This window comes from Callionymus lyra, chromosome 12 (assembly GCF_982586985.1).
Source record: "Callionymus lyra chromosome 12, fCalLyr1.hap1.1, whole genome shotgun sequence".
Classification (NCBI taxonomy): domain Eukaryota; kingdom Metazoa; phylum Chordata; class Actinopteri; order Syngnathiformes; family Callionymidae; genus Callionymus; species Callionymus lyra.
In genome coordinates, this window is record NC_141829.1 from 12,408,728 (window position 1) to 12,430,389 (window position 21,662).

General features: G+C 34.1%; 2 protein-coding genes across 2 annotated transcripts; one reads left to right on the forward strand and one right to left on the reverse strand.

Annotated features, from left to right (window-relative positions):
* Window positions 1–1,299: 1,299 nt before the first annotated feature.
* LOC148068297 (uncharacterized) lies at window positions 1,300–6,337 on the forward strand. Its single transcript, XM_087804196.1, has 13 exons — window positions 1,300–1,374; window positions 2,409–2,512; window positions 2,591–2,632; window positions 2,704–2,730; window positions 2,857–2,928; window positions 3,067–3,132; window positions 4,274–4,300; window positions 4,377–4,418; window positions 4,493–4,528; window positions 4,590–4,670; window positions 4,725–4,821; window positions 4,878–4,987; window positions 6,173–6,337. Exons 1-13 carry the CDS (start codon window positions 1,368–1,370, stop codon window positions 6,332–6,334), a joined length of 873 nt encoding a protein of 290 aa, XP_087660322.1. The 5' UTR covers window positions 1,300–1,367; the 3' UTR covers window positions 6,335–6,337.
* Window positions 6,338–6,347: 10 nt separating this feature from the next.
* Window positions 6,348–13,647, reverse strand: LOC148068298 (uncharacterized). Its single transcript, XM_087804197.1, has 5 exons — window positions 13,531–13,647; window positions 13,179–13,315; window positions 11,780–11,909; window positions 11,433–11,713; window positions 6,348–6,558 (listed from the first exon to the last, which is right to left on the reverse strand). Exons 1-5 carry the CDS (start codon window positions 13,598–13,600, stop codon window positions 6,469–6,471), a joined length of 708 nt encoding a protein of 235 aa, XP_087660323.1. The 5' UTR covers window positions 13,601–13,647; the 3' UTR covers window positions 6,348–6,468.
* Window positions 13,648–21,662: the final 8,015 nt, after the last annotated feature.

The window sequence follows — 21,662 nt, forward strand, 5'->3', positions numbered from 1 at the left end:
AACACAATATGCATCTGTGCCGGAGGAAACTAAAGTTTTGCAGTCAACATTCTCAAATACAACATATTGATATAACTACAACTGCATCTTAAAAAAACACTTTATGAAGGTACTTTTGTTTTGCATATCAATCATCATCAAAAAATGGGTGAAAAAAAAAGGTAAAGGTTTTTCTTTAATATTCCCGAGAGATTCAAGAATAGATCAGTAAATTACACATCATAATGAATCACAATTTAATATGTTGAAGGCTATACATACAAGTACATAAATTATAATTGGTATTTCAACCATTCATTTATTTTCCTTTAATAGGGAAAAATATATCTGGTATACTTGCATTTGCCGTTTTCATATTCAATTATTTCTACTTAAATATTATACAATATTTTTGTTTTGTTTTTTACTCCCGAATGATCTTTAAATGGCGGATATGGTTTTTCATAATTGTTGCCTTAAAAAATCGTGTATCCAGATTTTTTTTAAACAAATATAATTTAGAGTAAATTTGTTTGGAATTTGTATATTTGTTTCGCACTTTCCGAGCCACCGTACCTGGCGTGATGCTGCGTTCACTGTCATGTCTTGTATGCGGGAATGTACTTATACTTTTTGTGGTGATACACCGAAACAAAAAGTGATTTATTATAAAATATATATATAAGTATTACAGTATAAGTACCTGTTTCCCGCAGAGATTGATTCGTCTGCACTTGTTGCTGATGATCAGCTGAGCTGAGATTCCCGCCAAGAACTCGCGTCACTGTTGCTCTTATGTCCAGGATTTAACTTGGAAAAAAAAAAAAAAAGATTTACTGACATTGAGTAAGATTTATATTTTGATTTACTGCTGAAACGCTTTATCGCAAAATCAATATGTATTTAAAAAAAAAGTGATCGATGCTGCTCGCCGGAAGTGCATCTACTTTTGGCTGCGACTCAATTAACGTGATTAATCCTGCAGGTCTCGCGAGAAGTGCGTCTGAGCGAGACTTGGACGGATCCTGCTGCAGGACCTGCAGTGACTGCGGTGAACCATCACGGAGGTAGGTCAGAGGTCTGCACTGTCTGCCATGTTTTAATACTTCTTCTTCGCAGAGATTGAGTTCTAGTAACATTTTAAGAAATAAAATGGAGAGTGAAATGACATTTGTATTTAACACACTATAGATAAAAACACTTGTAAATACTATTTATTGTTCAGTTAATGTATGTTTTTTTCATGTTTATTTCAAGTGGTTTCTCTCGGGAGTCATGATTGATGGCGCTGACTTTGCACTTTTGCAGGCGGATCAGAGATGCAGATTCTGCTGCTTCTAGAATGGACTGCCTTGCTCAGCGGTCTGCAGCAGGTGGTTCAGCCCGTCATGGCCAGTGAGTGACGACAGGAAATACGTCTGCGTCAGCTTTACTGTGTCGGATTTGTGGAACCTGTTACTATACAGTAACTCGGCGTTAGTTAAACCCGCGTGGATTCATCAAGTCATCAAATGGATGTGACTGTTGAGCTATTGGCTACGTCTTAGGGGTGTGAGAAAATCTCAATACACAGATATTTATCGCAATATTTTACCCCCTTCCCCCCCCATACTATATCGATATTCAACAGCACCGATAAAATAATTTGATTTAAATGTTTATCTTTGTTCATTTTTGTGTCGCAATTAAACGTCCGGCCGCTAGATGGCAGCGGTCGTTACGTCCTCCGCAGCTAAAAGTAACAGTGAAATCCCGCGAGATCCCGGAATGACTGAGCACGAGAGGATACAGTCGACTCCAGCCGCTTTTAAAGCTGATGTTTGGACATATTTTGGTTACAAATACTACAAATACAAATATATCCTCATATTTATATATATATATATATATATATTATGTTCTTATTTTATTTTGATTTATTTTTTATGAAAAATTGCTGTATTTTCTGTGGCTAGCTGGAAAAAAATAATTTCAATCAATAACGTACCTAACCTATATATATATATATATATATTTTTTTTTTTATATATATATATATATATACACTTACATCGAAATACATAGTATTGTTGCTTTTTTCGCTATAGTTGAATTAAAAAATTGCAAATATAAACTTTGACTTCCCTTCAATATGTACCTATATAACATTAGTGTTTGAACTCTTGCAATGCATTATGGGACCTGTTGTATGACAGTACGAGTGAAAGAAAAAAGTGCTTTGTGGATCTTCTTAATACTAAATGTGATCAATACAGTACAGTTTCTATACAATATCTAATAACTACATATATAGTTTTAATAACAAGGTGATTGTTTGTTTCAGCCACTTGTGAGTAACAGCCTAAGATGGCCGACGGTTCGTTTCTGTTGCAGGAAAGCGTTCATACTGTCTCTAGAACCGTTTGATATGAAGTTTTATGTGTTGGTAGGATTCCCTGTGATGAGGTGGTCGAGCCAGAGATGTAACGTCGTCCTCCCTCCTCCTCTCGTTCCACCGCCGTTTCCTCCGCTGCGCCGGAAAGACGAGCTAATGGTCGAGTGTCGCTAACGAAAAGATGCTAACATCTCAAGATGGAGGAGATTCTTCACTCTTGTGTTTGTTTTCCCTCAGGTGGATCTAACGGAACATGTCACCGGACCTAAAGGCGAAAAGGTAAAAAAGGTTTAGGAAAAATACCTGGTCGTGTAGTTTATCTTGTAACAGCATGACTGTTGTTGTTACAGGGATGCAAGGGAGTCAGAGGAGAACAGGTACCAACACAATGAAAAAAACCAACATTCATTATAAACCTAAGTTTCACTGAGTCGCAGACTGTGGTTCTCATTTGGGAAAATGGGTAAAGATTTTTGGTTCAACTGATAAGAAATGTTTTTCAGGGTCAACGCGGTGGAATGGGTCTTGACGGAGAAGCAGGAAGTCCAGGGGTTTTTGGGCAAACCGGTCAGAAGGTCAATATTACTCTTGTTCCTCATGTACACGTTTCTATACTTTAGTTGTAAGAAGGTTAACATGTTCAGCAATTGAATTAAAATAACATTATTAGTCCATGAAAGACCAGGATGTTCTGAGCGTCTTTATTCCTCCAGGGTGAGAAGGGGGATCGAGGATGGAGAGGACTTTATGGGCAGCATGGAACTCCTGGAGTCTTGAAGGTACCTGTGCAATTTCATGTATACGATTATACATTTAATTTTTAATGAAAATAATATATACTTACACTAAAACACATGGATACGAGCAACACACACACGCATGTATAAATGCCTAAACACACATGTACACAAACACTTAAACACAAACATACACCTATGTATATATAGAAATTCTAAAACTCACACACAGATATAAATAAATGCTATTACGCAAACATACATAAACACTTAAACACACACACACATACACCTTTGTATATATAGAAATATATATATATATATATAGAAATTCTAAAACTCACACGTACACACACACACACACACGCTCACACACACACACCTATGTATATATAGAAATGCTAAAAATCCCACGTACACACACATATATATATATATATATATATATATATATATATATATATATATATATATATATATATATATACAGTATATAAATGCTATTTCAAAAATGTAAATAAAGACTTACACACACAAGCACACATGTATATATAAATGGTATTACACAAACATACACACACATTTATATTTATAGAAACACTAAAACACACACGTATATAAAAACACACATGTATAAATGCGTAGACACACATAAACACATTTATAAAAATGCTAATACCCACATGTACACAAAAACACACAAGCATGTAAATATATATATATATATATATATAAAGAGATGCCAAAATATACACATACTTACTTACTTACATACACAAATACTTAAATACACACACATATATACTGTATATATAGAAATGGTAAAAGTCACACATACACAAAAACACATACACACACACATAGAACTGCTAATACACACAAGTATTCAAACACACACATGCATATATGCTATATGTGTATATATATATATATATTAATGTATATACTGTATATATATATGTACATGAAATGCTGAGGCACCCAAATACACAAACACATAAATGCCAACACGTGCACACACCACTTTGTTGATGATTCATATTGAAACAACACATCCTGGTGAGAAGCTAATAAAGTCGGTCAAAAGACACACACAAAACACAAAACCACACCATAGGAAACCAAGCTTCACACACGACACACACATTATAGAAAACCATCCGTTGTTCCATCTGTTTTTCAGGGCAATAAAGGTCAAAAGGGACAAAGAGTAAGTTAACGTTTTTATTGACCTTGTGTTGCTCAAAATGAATGTATTAAAACACTAAAAAACGTCGGGTGTTTAGGGGGAGAAAGGTTTGAAGGGGAGCAGCAGGAGAGGAGACAAGGTAACACAACACACCTAAGTGTACACAACACACCTCGGCGTACACAACACTTTCATAAACGTGTATCTGTGCAGGGCGACCGTGGACTCACTGCTGCCTCAGGACACAAGGTCAGACACACACATGTGTAGAAACGATGACACAAATGATGAACCTGGTGTTGTTCTGAAGGGCGACCCTGGTTTATGGGGACACAAGGGCTGGAAAGGTGAACAGGGACCCAGAGGAGATCCAGGTTGCAGAGGAACAATGGTCAGTTGAACGATGACTGTAGAAAAAGTATTTCTTCTAAAAACCTGTGTGTAGGGTTTGAAGGGTCCTCGTGGACCTACAGGCTCACATGGTCATCCCGGTCCGGCAGGAGTGCCGGGTCTGACAGGAGAGCCTGGTTTACCAGGACAAGGTAGGATTTTGTTAATAGTAAAATGTCTCTGGTAATAACTGAACCCTCTGCTGTAGTGTTTTTTCTACCTGGCCCGGCGGGGGAGCCCGGGACCCTTGGACCGTCCGCACCGTGCAACTGTTCGCTGGTTCAACCTCCCCTCGAACAGCGGGACCAGATCCACACGGTGAGTTGATGATAACGTAACAAGTTCCGAGTTACCATCTGGATCCAGATTTTCTTGCGTCATACTGCCACCTGCTGGACTGGAATATTACCATCTATGATATCAATGACATTTCAAATGCTAAAAAAAAGAACATGGATGAATGGATGAAATATATTTATGGAAATAATATTGGGTGAAAATGAGCAGCTTGGCAGAGCATTGCGTCCTCTATCTATCCATCCATCCATCTATCTCTATCTTCCTTCCTTCCTTCTTTCCATCCATCCTTTCTCTTGTGAGTTGTTTCTTTCTTTCATCCATTCTTCCTTCCTTACTTTATCTCTTCCTTCCTTCCTTCCTTCCTTCTTTTCACCCATCTATCCTTTATTTTGTTGTTTCATTCTTCCATCCATTCTTCCTTCCTTCCCTCATCTCTTTCTTCCTTCCTTCTTTCCATCCATCTTTTCATTCCTAAGTTGTTTCTTTCTTCCATCCATTCTTCCTTCCTTCCTTCCCTTATCTCGTCCTTCCTTCCTACTTTTCATCTATCCATCCTTTCTTTTGTTTTTTCATTCTTCCTTCCCTTTCCATACATCCTTTCTTTCTTTCTTTCTTTCTTTCTTTCTTTCTTTCTTTCTTTCTTTCTTTCATTCTTTCTTTCTTTTTCTTCCATCCATTCTTCCTTCCTTCCTTCCTTCCTTCCTTCTTTCCACCCATACTTTCTTTCGTTCGTTAATTCTTTCTTACATTCTTCCTTCCCTTATCTTACTTTCTTTCTTTTCCTTTATTCCTCTTTTCGACCCTTCCTTCCTTCATTTCTTATAGTATTTATTCCTTCCTTTTTTCTCATCCCTGCTTCCTTAATTTCTTTCTTTCTTCCATTCATCCTTTTATACATCTATCCGTTCTTCCTTTCCTCATTCATTTATTTCGTCCTTTCTTTCTCATTTTCTTCCTTCCTCTCTTCCGTCCTTCCCTTTGTTTCTCTTTTAATTTCTTCCTTCCTTCCTTTTTACCTTCCCCTTACTTCCTTTCTTTCTTCCTCTTCCTGCCTTCCGTCCTCATTCCCTTCTTACTTCCTCCTCTTCTTCCTTAATTTCTCTTCCTTCCTTTCTTTCCACTACTTCATTCCTTCCTTTCTATAGAGTGTCTTTAGAAAATACTCTACACTAAGAAGTTCTTGATGTTTTCTGCTCCGTCCAGATTTATGTTGCGAGTGGAAACCGACAGATGAAGCGGCTGCGAGGAGAAAACGTGGTGGTTCTCCGGACCGACAAACAGAAACTGTTCATCTACTCAGACTCCCACTGGATTGACATGTTGCTACCAGCAGCTGCGAACACACGACTAAACCAAAACACCTGAAATCACACAAACATAAGAAGGTGCTGAACATTCTTTATTTTCTCCTTTCATCAAAACATGTTGGTGGATATAATGATTCTAAATATATTGTGTAGCATTTCATATAAGGGCAACAATGAAGGAGCTTTGATGGATCATGGTTTACTTTTCTTCTTCTTTGGTTTGGTGTTGGCGTAGACAACCTGTTGTCTCTCTTTCATCTCCACCTTCCCCTTCATCTTCCTCTGAAACACACAATTCAAACCACGATGCAGATTTGTTAGGAATCAGTCTTTGAACAAAACAATAATTGTCTTTTTTATAAGGACGGTCTGTCTCTGCCGAATCTTCTCAGGTCTGCAGTGGTCAGTACCTTTCCAAGATGGCTCGAGGAAGGATCTTGTAGAGCAGGGATGTCAAACTCAATCATACAAGGGGCCAAAATATTTTAGCACTTGAATGTGGGCAAAATACATTTTGTATTAACCAAATTACTTCTAACCTTAAACAACAGTTTAACTGTTATTGGAATTATCTGTATAAATGTGGACATCCATAATGTCTATTCCTTATCTTATCTTAAACACTAGTGTCTTCATAAGCCATCATCTCAACATGAACATCTACTTTGATTGAGCCAACCATCTGGTGGTCTACAGTTCCTGCTTCATAAAATCCACTATATCTTACACAACACTCTTCGAGTCTCTCTTATTAATTCAATGATTGGCCGGGAAATGATCTTCATCTGGATTTCAGTTTGTTCACAATAAATAGCATTTAGACATCTGGAATGTGTCACTTCCTCTCAGATATGTCTTGGCTTTGAAGGACCTCAGGATTTTCTACATATCAAAATCTAAAACCAGAAGAAGACTAATAAAAAGTGTCAAACAAACGCACACCCATATATAGAAATGCTAATACACAAACACACACCCATATATAGAAATGCTAATACACAAACACACACACATATATAGAAATGTTTAAACACAAACATACACACACATGTATATATAGAAATGTTTAAACACAAACATACACACACATGTATATATAGAAATGTTTAAACACAAACATACACACACATGTATATATAGAAATGTTTAAACACAAACATACACACACATGTATATATAGAAATGTTTAAACACAAACATACACACATGTATATATAGAAATGTTTAAACACAAACATACACACATGTATATATAGAAATGTTTAAACATAAAAACATACACACACATGTAAATATAGAAATGTTTAAACATAAAAACATACACACACATGTATATATAGGAATGTTTAAACACAAACATACACACACATGTATATATAGAAATGTTTAAACACAAACATACACACACATGTATATATAGAAATTTTTAAACACAAACATACACACACATGTATATATAGAAATGTTTAAACATAAACATACACACACATGTATATATAGAAATGTTTAAACATAAACGTACACACACATGTATATATAGAAATGTTTAAACATAAACATACACACACATGTATATATAGAAATGTTTAAACACAAACATACACACACATGTATATATAGAAATGTTTAAACACAAACATACACACACATGTATATATAGAAATGTTTAAACACAAACATACACACACATGTATATATAGAAATGTTTAAACACAAACATACACACATGTATATATAGAAATGTTTAAACACAAACATACACACATGTATATATAGAAATGTTTAAACATAAAAACATACACACACATGTAAATATAGAAATGTTTAAACATAAAAACATACACACACATGTATATATAGGAATGTTTAAACACAAACATACACACACATGTATATATAGAAATGTTTAAACACAAACATACACACACATGTATATATAGAAATTTTTAAACACAAACATACACACACATGTATATATAGAAATGTTTAAACATAAACATACACACACATGTATATATAGAAATGTTTAAACATAAACGTACACACACATGTATATATAGAAATGTTTAAACATAAACATACACACACATGTATATATAGAAATGTTTAAACACAAACATACACACACATGTATATATAGAAATGTTTAAACATAAACATACACACACATGTATATATAGAAATGTTTAAACACAAACATACACACATGTATATATAGAAATGTTTAAACATAAACATACACACATGTATATATAGAAATGTTTAAACATAAAAACATACACACACATGTATATATAGAAATGTTTAAACACAAACATACACACATGTATATATAGAAATGTTTAAACATAAACATACACACATGTATATATAGAAATGTTTAAACATAAAAACATACACACACATGTATATATAGAAATGTTTAAACACAAACATACACACACATGTATATATAGAAATGTTTAAACACAAACATACACACACATGTATATATAGAAATGTTTAAACACAAACATACACACACATGTATATATAGAAATGTTTAAACACAAACATACACACACATGTATATATAGAAATGTTTAAACACAAACATACACACATGTATATATAGAAATGTTTAAACACAAACATACACACATGTATATATAGAAATGTTTAAACATAAAAACATACACACACATGTAAATATAGAAATGTTTAAACACAAACATACACACATGTATATATAGAAATGTTTAAACACAAACATACACACATGTATATATAGAAATGTTTAAACATAAAAACATACACACACATGTATATATAGAAATTTTTAAACACAAACATACACACACATGTATATATAGAAATGTTTAAACATAAACATACACACACATGTATATATAGAAATGTTTAAACATAAACGTACACACACATGTATATATAGAAATGTTTAAACATAAACATACACACACATGTATATATAGAAATGTTTAAACACAAACATACACACACATGTATATATAGAAATGTTTAAACATAAACATACACACACATGTATATATAGAAATGTTTAAACATAAACATACACACATGTATATATAGAAATGTTTAAACACAAACATACACACATGTATATATAGAAATGTTTAAACATAAACATACACACATGTATATATAGAAATGTTTAAACATAAAAACATACACACACATGTATATATAGAAATGTTTAAACACAAACATACACACATGTATATATAGAAATGTTTAAACATAAACATACACACATGTATATATAGAAATGTTTAAACATAAAAACATACACACACATGTATATATAGAAATGTTTAAACACAAACATACACACATGTATATATAGAAATGTTTAAACATAAACATACACACATGTATATATATACATGCTTAAACATAAACATACACACACATGTATATATATAATGTGTAAACATAAAAACATACACACACATGTATATATATAAATGTTTAAACATAAACATACACACATGTATATATATAAATGCTTAAACATAAACATACACACACATGTATATATAGAAATGTTTAAACATAAAAACATACACACACATGTAAATATAGAAATGTTTAAACATAAAAACATACACACACATGTATATATAGAAATGTTTAAACACAAACATACACACACATGTATGTATAGAAATGTTTAAACACAAACATACACACACATGTATATATAGAAATGTTTAAACACAAACATACACACACATGTATATATAGAAATGTTTAAACACAAACATACACACACATGTATATATAGAAATGCTTAAACATAAACATACACACATGTATATATATAAATGTTTAAACACAAACATACACACACATGTATATATAGAAATGTTTAAACACAAACATACACACACATGTATATATAGAAATGTTTAAACACAAACATACACACACATGTATATATAGAAATGTTTAAACATAAACATACACACACATGTATATATAGAAATGTTTAAACATAAAAACATACACACACATGTATATATAGAAATGTTTAAACACAAACATACACACATGTATATATATAAATGTTTAAACACAAACATACACACACATGTATAAATAGAAATGTTTAAACATAAAAACATACACACACATGTATATATAGAAATGTTTAAACACAAACATACACACATGTATATATAGAAATGCTTAAACACAAACATACACACACATGTATATATAGAAATGTTTAAACACAAACATACACACATGTATATATAGAAATGCTTAAACATAAACATACACACATGTATATATAGAAATGCTTAAACATAAAAATACACACACATGTATATATAGAAATGTTTAAACACAAACATACACACACATGTATATATAGAAATGTTTAAACACAAACATACACACACATGTATATATAGAAATGTTTAAACATAAACGTACACACACATGTATATATAGAAATGTTTAAACACAAACATACACACACATGTATATATAGAAATGTTTAAACACAAATATACACACACATGTATATTTAGAAATGTTTAAACACAAACATACACACACATGTATATATAGAAATGTTTAAACACAAACATAAACACGTATATATATAGAAATGTTAGCTGAGCTGTTAGTTCGCTGTTATATCTTTGTTGCACTTTCACAAGCCTTTAATTAACTTACTACAAAGGTTTCAACCAAAAAAACAAGATAAGTTATAATGCTTAAAGCGAAGTATTACTCTGAAAATAATTCTAACCATGAGTCAACTTGAAGGTGATTTGAATTTGGGTGAGTTATCACTTTAAGGTTTACTCCTCCAGAGACCGGTTCCTGGCACGAAAACATCTCTTATCTTCACATTCCTTTCTCACTAATGCAGCGATGAAAATACCAGCATTAATACAATTATGATAATATTATATGTGGTTAATTTGATGAACATACTTTAGCTCAGGACTTTCCAATTAAAAAGAAAATAGTTTTAACAGCATATTTAAAAGTAATTTAAATCCTTGTAAATTAAATATAATTAATGTGATATACATTCAGTCCCAGGTCTCATGGTCTTCATGTTACGGCAGATGTGTGTGAGTTTACATGGAGAATGTAATAAATGTATGTTTTCCTACCGTCACGAGGAAGCAAGTGATTGACAGGCTGTAGAGAAACAAGGCCCCACAGGCCGCCCACCACAGCTCCGGCATGAAAAAGTACGAGCAGCTGACTCTGGCTGCACTGGTCGCATTGGTGTCCGGAGGGGCATCAGGGGCATCAGGGGCATCAGGGGCATCAGGGGCATCAGGGGCATCAGGGGCATCAGGGGCATCAGGGGCATCAGGGGCATCAGGGGCATCAGGGGCATCAGGGGTCGCGGGGGGTTCAGTCGGATTAACAGTCACAGTAACAGTCCCTAAATCAGAAAACCGCTCTTAGAAAGAAACACATTTTGGTTCCTTGAAATGCTCTGATAACTCACCATCGACGAGAACTTTTGTGATGATGAAATCTATTCCGAGCGGTCCTGGGAATTCTTTTAATAATTTACATTTGTAATTTCCATTTGTAGCTCGGACGTTAAACTGGGGTGAGAAAGATCCAATGGTTTCCTGGAGACAAAGAGTTGAGACACAAAAAACCCTTTTCAGCATCACTGGACTCGCAGGAATTGACCGCCAAAGGTCGATCAAACCTCGAAAGAAAATGATACCAGTGATAATATTATAATGCTTCATAAATTATCCTACATTATAGATAATCAAATATCAAGTAGAAACTAAATGAAATTGTATTAAATAAAATAAATCTTTAGTATATTCAAATGCGGCCGTTTTGACTGTATTTATGACGTTTTCTCGTGAGGTTAAAAATCATGTAGAAGAAAATGTTATTATTATTGTAATTTGTATTTATATGATTTATTACTAGTCTCTAAATACAACTTTATACTTTTGTTTAAGAACTTGTGCCATTTACTTTTGTGATTTATAAGTATTTATAAAATATATTATGGAAAAAAAAGTGCTTCAATATAAGATTTTTATTTAGATGGATATTTAAAATACAATCAAATAATAATTTAAGTACATTTTGTTACAAAGTTTGTAAATTTGTCTCATTTTGTAGCTTTATTTTAGAATTTGTAAATTTCTTGTTTTCGATTGGTTTGAGGAGTTGATGGAGAATGTGTTTCACAGTTTGTAAATTTTCTTTTGACCTTTGAAAATTTGTTTCAGAGTTTGATTTATTTTTGTTTATTTTTATCAGTTGAAGAAGTTTGTAAATCAGTTTCACAATTATTACATTTTCTTTTGGAGTTTGTATATTTTGTTTTACAGTCAGTAAATGTATGTCAGAATTGTTGTTTTCTTATCGCATTAATGAGTTTGTAAATTTGTTTTGGATTCCCTCCATTCATTTTGAAGTTTGTCCATTTATTTCAGATTTATTTCAGTTTTTACAATGTAATATAACGTACGTAAGCGCTTTAGTAAAAAACAACCAATACAAACTCACACTATCAAATTGTAAATACTGTATATTACATTTATGAATACATTTCTTTAATCGTTAAATTATTTGTATTTTAAGATGTCCTTAAAATTTGATAAAATTCGATGTAAAATTAAAATTAAAATAAAGAACAATGTAATTCACAGCAGCACCCCCCTTGCTTCCATCCGTTGAAGATAAAAACATTTTCTATAGTTAATTTTTTTAATCACTGGAAAAACTGACTTTAAAAGTGAAGAAATTGTCACATTTCCTCTGGATCTTAGGTTCTTGTGCGCATAAGTGAGCAACAACCATTGAAATAATAAGTGCACCTCGCTTTTCTTCAGCGTTCATCTCTCACAGACACACTTTTTTCTACTGACCATGTTGATTTTTATGGTGTAGAGGCGTTTGTCGTTGAACTCCACGAAGTAGGTGATGTCCTTCTTGCCCGCTGATGGTGGGCAGGATAAAAGGAAATGGCTCTGTCTGCGATCATTGATGATTTTTGTTTCTGTACCTAGAATCCAAAAAGTTACTGAAGTGACAAAACACACACATACTTTTAAGCTTTTCGTCTTAACAGTGTACGATACAATATGAGGTGTAAATAACAGACTAGTCACACATCATTAAAAGAGTAGATCGTGCATTTAAACTAAAACACTATTGGCCCTAAAATCGACCCCTGAGGTACTCCAGAATCTCTTCAGAACAAGGAGGAAAGGAACTTACGTAGCAGAATGTCTGCTGCTTGTCCAGACGCGAAACATACAATCAACGCAACACAAAAAACAAGAGACATCGTGGTGTTGTAAAGATGTTTGAAAGTGATGAAGGTGTTCACTGTCATCCTACACTTGATGACGATTCTGCACCTGATTCTAGAATTTTTTTTCCACAGAACTGTGACACTTCCTGTTCGAGACAAAACCACAGACGCACACATGTGATATACTGTATGGAGCAGACACATGCAATGAGACACAGAAATAAAAACATGATTGAACATAACAGTGTACAAGAAATATTTTGACATAACTTTTCCACATTTGTCTATATATAAATGTATATATATATATATATATATATATATATATATATATATATATATATATATATATATATTTTTTTGTGGCTTAATTCTTCTTTATGTTTGTTTTATTTCCTTTCACATGATTTTACTGTTATTGGAGGTCTGAAAAATGAACAGCTAAAAGAATAGTTATTATAAATATCGATAATACAATAAAAACCATTAAATACACACGATAACAAAAACTTTAGTACTTGTACCAATACACTTGGGCGACTTAGGTCAGTCTGTCAAACTGAGCCTGAGAAACCTGGGTGTTGTATTTAACAAAGACATGTCTCTTGTTCAAAACTGCAGAAAACTGACCAGAAACTGTTTCCTTCAACTGAGAAAAATCTCTAAACTTAGGAAAATGTTGTCACAACATGATCTGGAGCTTGTAATCCATGCGTTTGTGTTTTCTCGCCTGGACTATTGCAACAGTTTGTTTTCGTGTCTAAACAAGAAGGAGCTGAGAACTACAGAACTCTGCAGCGAGAATTCTGACCCGCTCTAGTAGAAGAACTCGCATCTCTCCGATCCTTAAAAACTCTTCACTGGCTTCCAGTTTCTTTCAGGATCAACTATAAAATTCTGGTTCTTACTTTCAGATCTATTCATGGTCAGGCTCCTCCTTACATCAGTGATCTGATCCAGCCTTACACCCCAGCTCGGGCTCTGAGGTCTGTGGATCAGGCTGAGCAGCTTGGTCAATTGTTTGTGAGAAATCAAACAATGGCTGAGTGAAAACACTTTGCAGCCAAATGTGGACAAAACTGAAACTTTGGTTAGTGCTCCTGGTGATAAAGTTCACTTGCTTACTTACTTACAAGTACAAACGTGGGGGGAGGAGTTAATAACACGTTTTAAAAACATGTTTTTTAATGAAAAGAAAGTATTAATCATTCATTTGATTTATTTTCATTAAACCGAAAGGAGCAATTTAATCGCTGCTTCTTGCAGTGTCACATCAACATTCCCTTTTCCTTATCTTATCTCAAACTGATTTTATCTGTCAAGGTTTTTCCAAAACACTTTGGATTTCTTTTATTGTAATTATTGTAATTTTTTTTTTATTATATATATTTTTAATGATTTTTTACGTGACATTTAAACCTACAGTTGAAGACCTCAAAGGAAATAAAAAGCGTGTAGCTGATTTTGTCCTCCACCAATCAAAATAAATCAAATTATCACACATTCTAACTAACAGGAAGAGTTGACCATGTTCATGCTGAAGCCACAAAGCTGAGGTTTAGCGTTAGAGTTCCCACTTCCTGCCCCTGTTGCTCCTCACTCTTGCTACTGACACATGTCCCGTCGTAATAATAATAAAAAGATCAACTTCTTTATGCTGTGAAAACTACAGAGTCCGCTCTGTTCTATAGGCAAGTGAACCAGCAACCTTCTTGCTATGAGGTGGTTATGGAAGTATATCAGAATATTTAATGGTTAAATTAATCTGATTTATTCCCCCTTATTTTTAAGCATTTAATTATTTTTGACTGTAAGTTAAAATTAAATGTGTGTTGCACACGTCTCTTTTGTTTACAGTAAATATTATTTAGACACAAGAAGAAGGCTGATATGCAGAAGTAATACTATGTTGTTGGACGCATTGTCATAAATAAGATAAATAAAGCTGCTGTAAAGTTATCATAAACGTGACTCCAGAAAAGTACTTCCTTACGTTGCCAGCCATGAACCTCACACACGTTACTTCCTGCTACACAAATCAATCCGCGCAGACTGAAGATTTAACTTTACAAATGGAAATATAGAAATTCAAGGCCTTTTCCTTAAAAATGTATTGATTTTGAAAGTTTCCATTAAATTCGATTTTCAATATTTGTGTAAAAATTCGTTTTTTTATTTACATTTGTAAATTGAATAAAGAATGAACGGAAGGTACACAGACCCAAACTCTATGTGTACAAACAAAATCATTTATTTTGATTTCTTTATTTATTTTATTAAATAGTTTAATAAAACAAATTCAATCTTTAAAAACAAAACGAAAAATCTGAATTAAATGTTTTAAAATAATAATTAAATTATTTAAAATTAGATTTTCTAATGGCACTGTAATATTTAAAATATATTATCGAGAAAACTCAACTCAATAATGTGTTAGTGTTCAGTCTTTTGCCACAAGATGTCGCACTTACTTCGCAACGTTAAAATTGTGACAGTAATTCAACAATGAATCAACAGTGGTTCATCAACGTCAACTAAAAATAACAAATCTAACCGAAAATCAACATTGCATCAATAAAGTTTGCTATCTGGGATAATCTCTTTCTTACTTCCTTTCTTTCCTATTTTCTTTATTCCTTTCTTCCATCCTTCATTCCTTTTTTCTCATTCTTTCTTCCTTCCTTCCTTTCTATAGAATGTCTGGAGAAAACGGGGTGGTTCTCCGGACTGACCAACAGAAACTGTTCATCTACTCAGACTCCCACTGGACTGAGGGATCAATAAAGTTTTACCTTACCTTACCTTACATGTTGCTACCAGCAGCTGCGAACACACGACTAAACCAAAACACCTGAAAACACACAAACATAAGAAGACTAGAAGGCAGAACATTCTTTATTTTCTCCTTTCATTGAAACATTTTGGTGGATAAAATGATTCTAAATATAATGTGTAGCATTTCATATAAGGGCAACAATGAAGGATCTTTGATGGATCATGGTTTACTTTTCTTCTTCTTTGGTTTGGTGTTGGCGTAGACAATCTGACTCTCTTTCATCTCCATCTTCCCCTTCATCTTCCTCTGAAACACACAATTCAAAGCTTGTATGCAGATTTGTTACGAATCAGTCTTTGAACAAAACAATAATTGTCTTTTTTCTAAAGACAGTCTGTCTCTGACGAATCTTCTCAGGTCTGCAGTGGTCAGTACCTTTCCAAGATGGCACGGGGAAGGTTCTTGTAGAGCAGGGATGTCAAACTCAATCACACAAAAATATTTTAGCACTCGAATGTGGGCAAAAATACATTTTGTATTAACCAAATTATTTCTAACCTTAAACAGCAGTTTTACTGTTATTGGAATCATCATCATACATACACAAGTATATATAGAAATGCTAAAACACAAACATACACACACATGTATATATAGAAATGCTAATACACAAACATACACACACGTGTATATATAGAAATGCTAAAACACAAACATACACACACATGTATATATAGAAATGCTAATACACAAACATACACACACGTGTATATAGATATATATAAAATGCTTATTCTCAATATAATGTGTAGCATTTCATATAAGAGCAACAATAAAGAAGTTTTGATGGATCATGGTTTACTTTTCTTTGGCTTCTTGTTTGGTTTGGCATAGATAATCTGTCTCTCTTTCATCTCCATCTTCTCCTTTATTGTTCTCTGAAAGACACAATTCAATTTATTCAACTATCTGTATAAATGTGGACATCCATAATGTCTATTCCTTATCTTATCTTAAACACTAGTGTCTTCATAAGCCATCATCTCAACATGAACATCTACTTTGATTGAGCCAACCATCTGGTGGTCTACAGTTCCTGCTTCATAAAGTCCACTATATCTTACACAACATTCTTCGAGTCTCTCTTATTAATTCAAACACAAACACAAACCCACACACACATGTATATATAGAAATGTTTAAACATAAACATACACACACATGTATATATAGAAATGCTTAAACATAAACATACACACACATATATATATAGAAATGCTTAAACATAAACATACACACACATGTATATATAGAAATGCTTAAACATAAACATACACACACATATATATATAGAAATGCTTAAACATAAACGTACACACACATGTATATATAGAAATGCTTAAACATAAACATACACACACATATATATATAGAAATGCTTAAACATAAACATACACACACATGTATATATAGAAATGCTTAAACATAAACGTACACACACATGTATATATAGAAATGTTTAAACATAAACATACACACACATGTATATATAGAAATGTTTAAACACAAACATACACACACATGTATATATAGAAATGCTTAAACACAAACATACACATGTATATATAGAAATGTTTAAACACAAACATACACACATGTATATATAGAAATGTTAAAACATAAACACACACACACATGTATATATAGAAATGTTTAAACACAAACATACACACATGTATATATAGAAATGCTTAAACATAAACGTACACACACATGTATATATAGAAATGTTTAAACACAAACATACACACACATGTATGTATAGAAATGTTTAAACATAAACATACACACATGTATATATAGAAATGTTTAAACACAAACATACACACACATGTATGTATAGAAATGTTTAAACATAAACATACACACATGTATGTATAGAAATGTTTAAACATAAACACACACACACATGTATATATAGAAATGTTTAAACATAAACATACACACACATGTATATATAGAAATGTTTAAACATAAACATACACACACATGTATATATAGAAATGTTTAAACATAAAGCTACACACACATGTATATATAGAAATGTTTAAACATAAACATACACACACATGTATATATAGAAATGTTTAAACATAAACATACACACACATGTATATATAGAAATGTTTAAACATAAAGCTACACACACATGTATATATAGAAATGTTTAAACATAAACATACACACACATGTATATATAGAAATGCTTAAACATAAACATACACACACACATGTATATATAGAAATGCTTAAACATAAACATACACACACATGTATATATAGAAATGTTTGTGTTTGTGATGGTGGAGAGGGTGATAGATTCAATGGAGATGTAGACCTGTGTGTATAATTCAGATCTGGTTTATAGTCAGACGTTTTACTTGTTTACAAGTAAGAAAGAAGAAGAACACAGAGTTAACATGTTGACATGAATCCTTTCTGAAGCAGGGAGCTGTTAGTTTGCTGTTATCTTTCTGTTGCACTTTCACAAGATTTAATTAACTTACTACAAAGGTTTCAGTCCCAGGTCTCATGGTCTTCATGTTACGGCAGATGTGTGTGAGTTTACATGGAGAATGTAATAAATGTATGTTTTCCTACCGTCACGAGGAAGCAAGTGATTGACAGGCTGTAGAGAAACAAGGCCCCACAGGCCGCCCACCACAGCTCCTGCATGAACAAGTACGAGCAGCTGACTCTGGCTGCACTGGTCGCATTGGTGTCCGGAGGGGCATCAGGGGTCGCGGGGGGTTCAGTCGGATTAACAGTCACAGTAACAGTCCCTAAATCAGAAAACCGCTCTTAGAAAGAAACACATTTTGGTTCCTTGAAATGCTCTGATAACTCACCATCGACGAGAACTTTTGTGATGATGAAATCTATTCCGAGCGGTCCTGGGAGTTCTTTAAATAATTTCCATTTGTAATTTCCATTTGTAGCTCGGACGTTAAACTGGGGTGAGAAAGATCCAATGGTTTCCTGGAGACAAAGAGTTGAGACACAAAAAAACATTTTCAGCATCATGGGACTCGCAGGAATTGACCGCTAGATGTCGCTCAAACCTCGAAAGAAAATGATACCGGTGATAATAACTTCAAAAATGATCCTACATTATAGACAAGACCCGTGCGAAGTGGAAATAATCAAATATAATGTAGAAACTAAATGTTTTATTGTATTTATTTACATTGGTACTAGACTATATGAAAATAGGGTTTTTTCATTTCTGTCAATATTTATTGCCGCTCAAAAAGATTTAAGTAAATATAAAAAAACGATGGCAATAATAGAATGTATTAAATATAATAAAACTCTAGTATATTTATATGCTGCCCTTTTGACTGTATTTATGACGTTTTCTCGTGAGGTTAAAAATCATGTAGAAACAAATGTTATTATTATTTATATGATTTATTACTAGTTTTATAATACAGCTATAGGACTTTTGTTTAAGAACTTGTTGCCATTTATTTTGCCATTTTGTGAGAATTTTAGGTTAGGTTAGGTAGAACTTAATTGATCCCTCAGGAAGTCTCCTTCGGGAAATGTATTGCCCCTTAAAAATATTTAAGTATTTATAAAATATATTATGGAAAAAAAAAAGTGAGCATCCTTCATTCCCAATCCCTATCGGTTTGCTAAGCTAAACAGCTGTTCGGGGACAAGCGCAGTGGCCGGCTTGAGTTCCTCCAGAACACAAACGACCCACTGAGGTAACAAGACCTAGGTCCCAATATAGAGCTCATCAGCCCGGCCCCACCAACAGCAGAGTTCCAGTTGACAGAGCCTAGCTTAAAGGAGGTTGAAGAGGTCATCAAGGCAGCTCGCTCAGCATTATTCCCTGGCCCAAGCGTTGTACCATACCTAGTCTATAAGCTCTGTCCAGAGCGTCGCAAGCATCAGGATATGGAAGGCGATCTGGCAAAGGGGGAGAGTGGCAGACTAGTGGAGGTGTGCAGAGGGAGTCTGGATCCCCAAGGAGGAGGACTCGAAAAACATCAACCAGTTCCGGACTATCTCCCTACTGAGTGTCTCCCGAAGACCGACTGAGTTTCTCCTCAAGAACAATTATATCGATACTTCGGTGCAGAAGGGGGGAGTGCCTGGAGTTCCCGGCTGCCTAGAGAACAACGGTGTGGTCACAGAGCTCATCAGGGAAGCCCATGAGAGTAGAGGAGAACTTGCTGTGTCGAGGCTGGACCTTACTATCCCCTACGGGTCCATCCCACTCAAGCTAGTGGAGCTTGCACTGCATCTCCACCATGTTACCAGCAAGATCAAGGACTTGATCATAGATTATTATGATCATTTCAGGCTCAGGGTCACTACTGGGTCAGTGACCTCAGACTGGCATGGCCTTGAGAAAGGGATAATAACAGGATGTAAAATCTCTGTTGCCCCGTTTGCTCTGGCAATGAACATCGTGGTAAACATGGACGAACTGACCATCGCAACAACATCAGTCTCAGGGAGCAGGTGGATCCTACAAGGACTGGAGGGACTCATTGGATGGGCCAGGATGAGTTTCAAGCCCGCCAAGTCAAGGTCCATGAAGAAGGGGGAAGGTGGTCGACAAGTTCCGGATCTCAATTTCAGGAACGGTGATTCCGTCCATCCAGCCTGAAGGACTCTCTGGCTATCCAGAAGTCTACCGAAGAGCTTGGAGGGTGGCTCACCAAGGTAGACAAGTCTGGTCTGCCTGGAAGATTTAAAGCCTGGATCTTCCTGTACTCCATCCTCCCCAGAGTCCTGTGGCCTCTCCTTGTGTACGCAGTCCCAGTAACAACCGAGGAATCCTTTGAAAGGAAGATCAGCAGCTTTCTGCGGTAATGGCTGGGCCTTCCTCGCCGACAAGCAACATCCTGCAGCTACCCTTCAGCGGGGTCACCGTATAATTCAAAGTGGCATAATTCAGCAGCACCCTTCTTGCTTCCATCCATTGAAGATAAAAACATTTTATTTTTTTCAATCAACAGAAAAACTGACTTTAAAAGTGAAGAAAGTGACAATTTCCTCTGGATCTTAGGTTCTTGTGCGCATAAGTGAGCAACAACCATTGAAATAATAAGTGCACCTCGCTTTTCTTCGGCGTTCATCTCTCACAGACACACTTTTTTCTACTGACCATGTTGATTTTTACGGTGTAGAGGCGTTTGTCGTTGAACTCCACGATGTAGGTGATGTTTTTTTTTTGTTTTTTTTTACCTTACCTTATGTCCTTCTTGCCCTCTGCTGTTGGGCAGGATAAAAGGAAATGGC

Excerpts from the sequence above, each read along its gene's own strand:
- LOC148068297 (XM_087804196.1), top strand. Across the intron at positions 2,513-2,590 it reads GCCGGAAAGACGAGCTAATG|GTGGATCTAACGGAACATGT; the intron begins GTCGAGTGTCGC and ends GTTTTCCCTCAG. Across the intron at positions 4,529-4,589 it reads CTGCTGCCTCAGGACACAAG|GGCGACCCTGGTTTATGGGG; the intron begins GTCAGACACACA and ends GTTGTTCTGAAG.
- LOC148068298 (XM_087804197.1), bottom strand. The coding sequence starts at position 13,600 with ATGTCTCTTGTTTTTTGTGTTGCGTTGATTGTATGTTTCGCGTCTGGA. Across the intron at positions 13,316-13,530 it reads AGCAGCAGACATTCTGCTAC|GTACAGAAACAAAAATCATC; the intron begins GTAAGTTCCTTT and ends TTTGGATTCTAG. Across the intron at positions 11,910-13,178 it reads ACACCATAAAAATCAACATG|GAAACCATTGGATCTTTCTC; the intron begins GTCAGTAGAAAA and ends CTTTGTCTCCAG.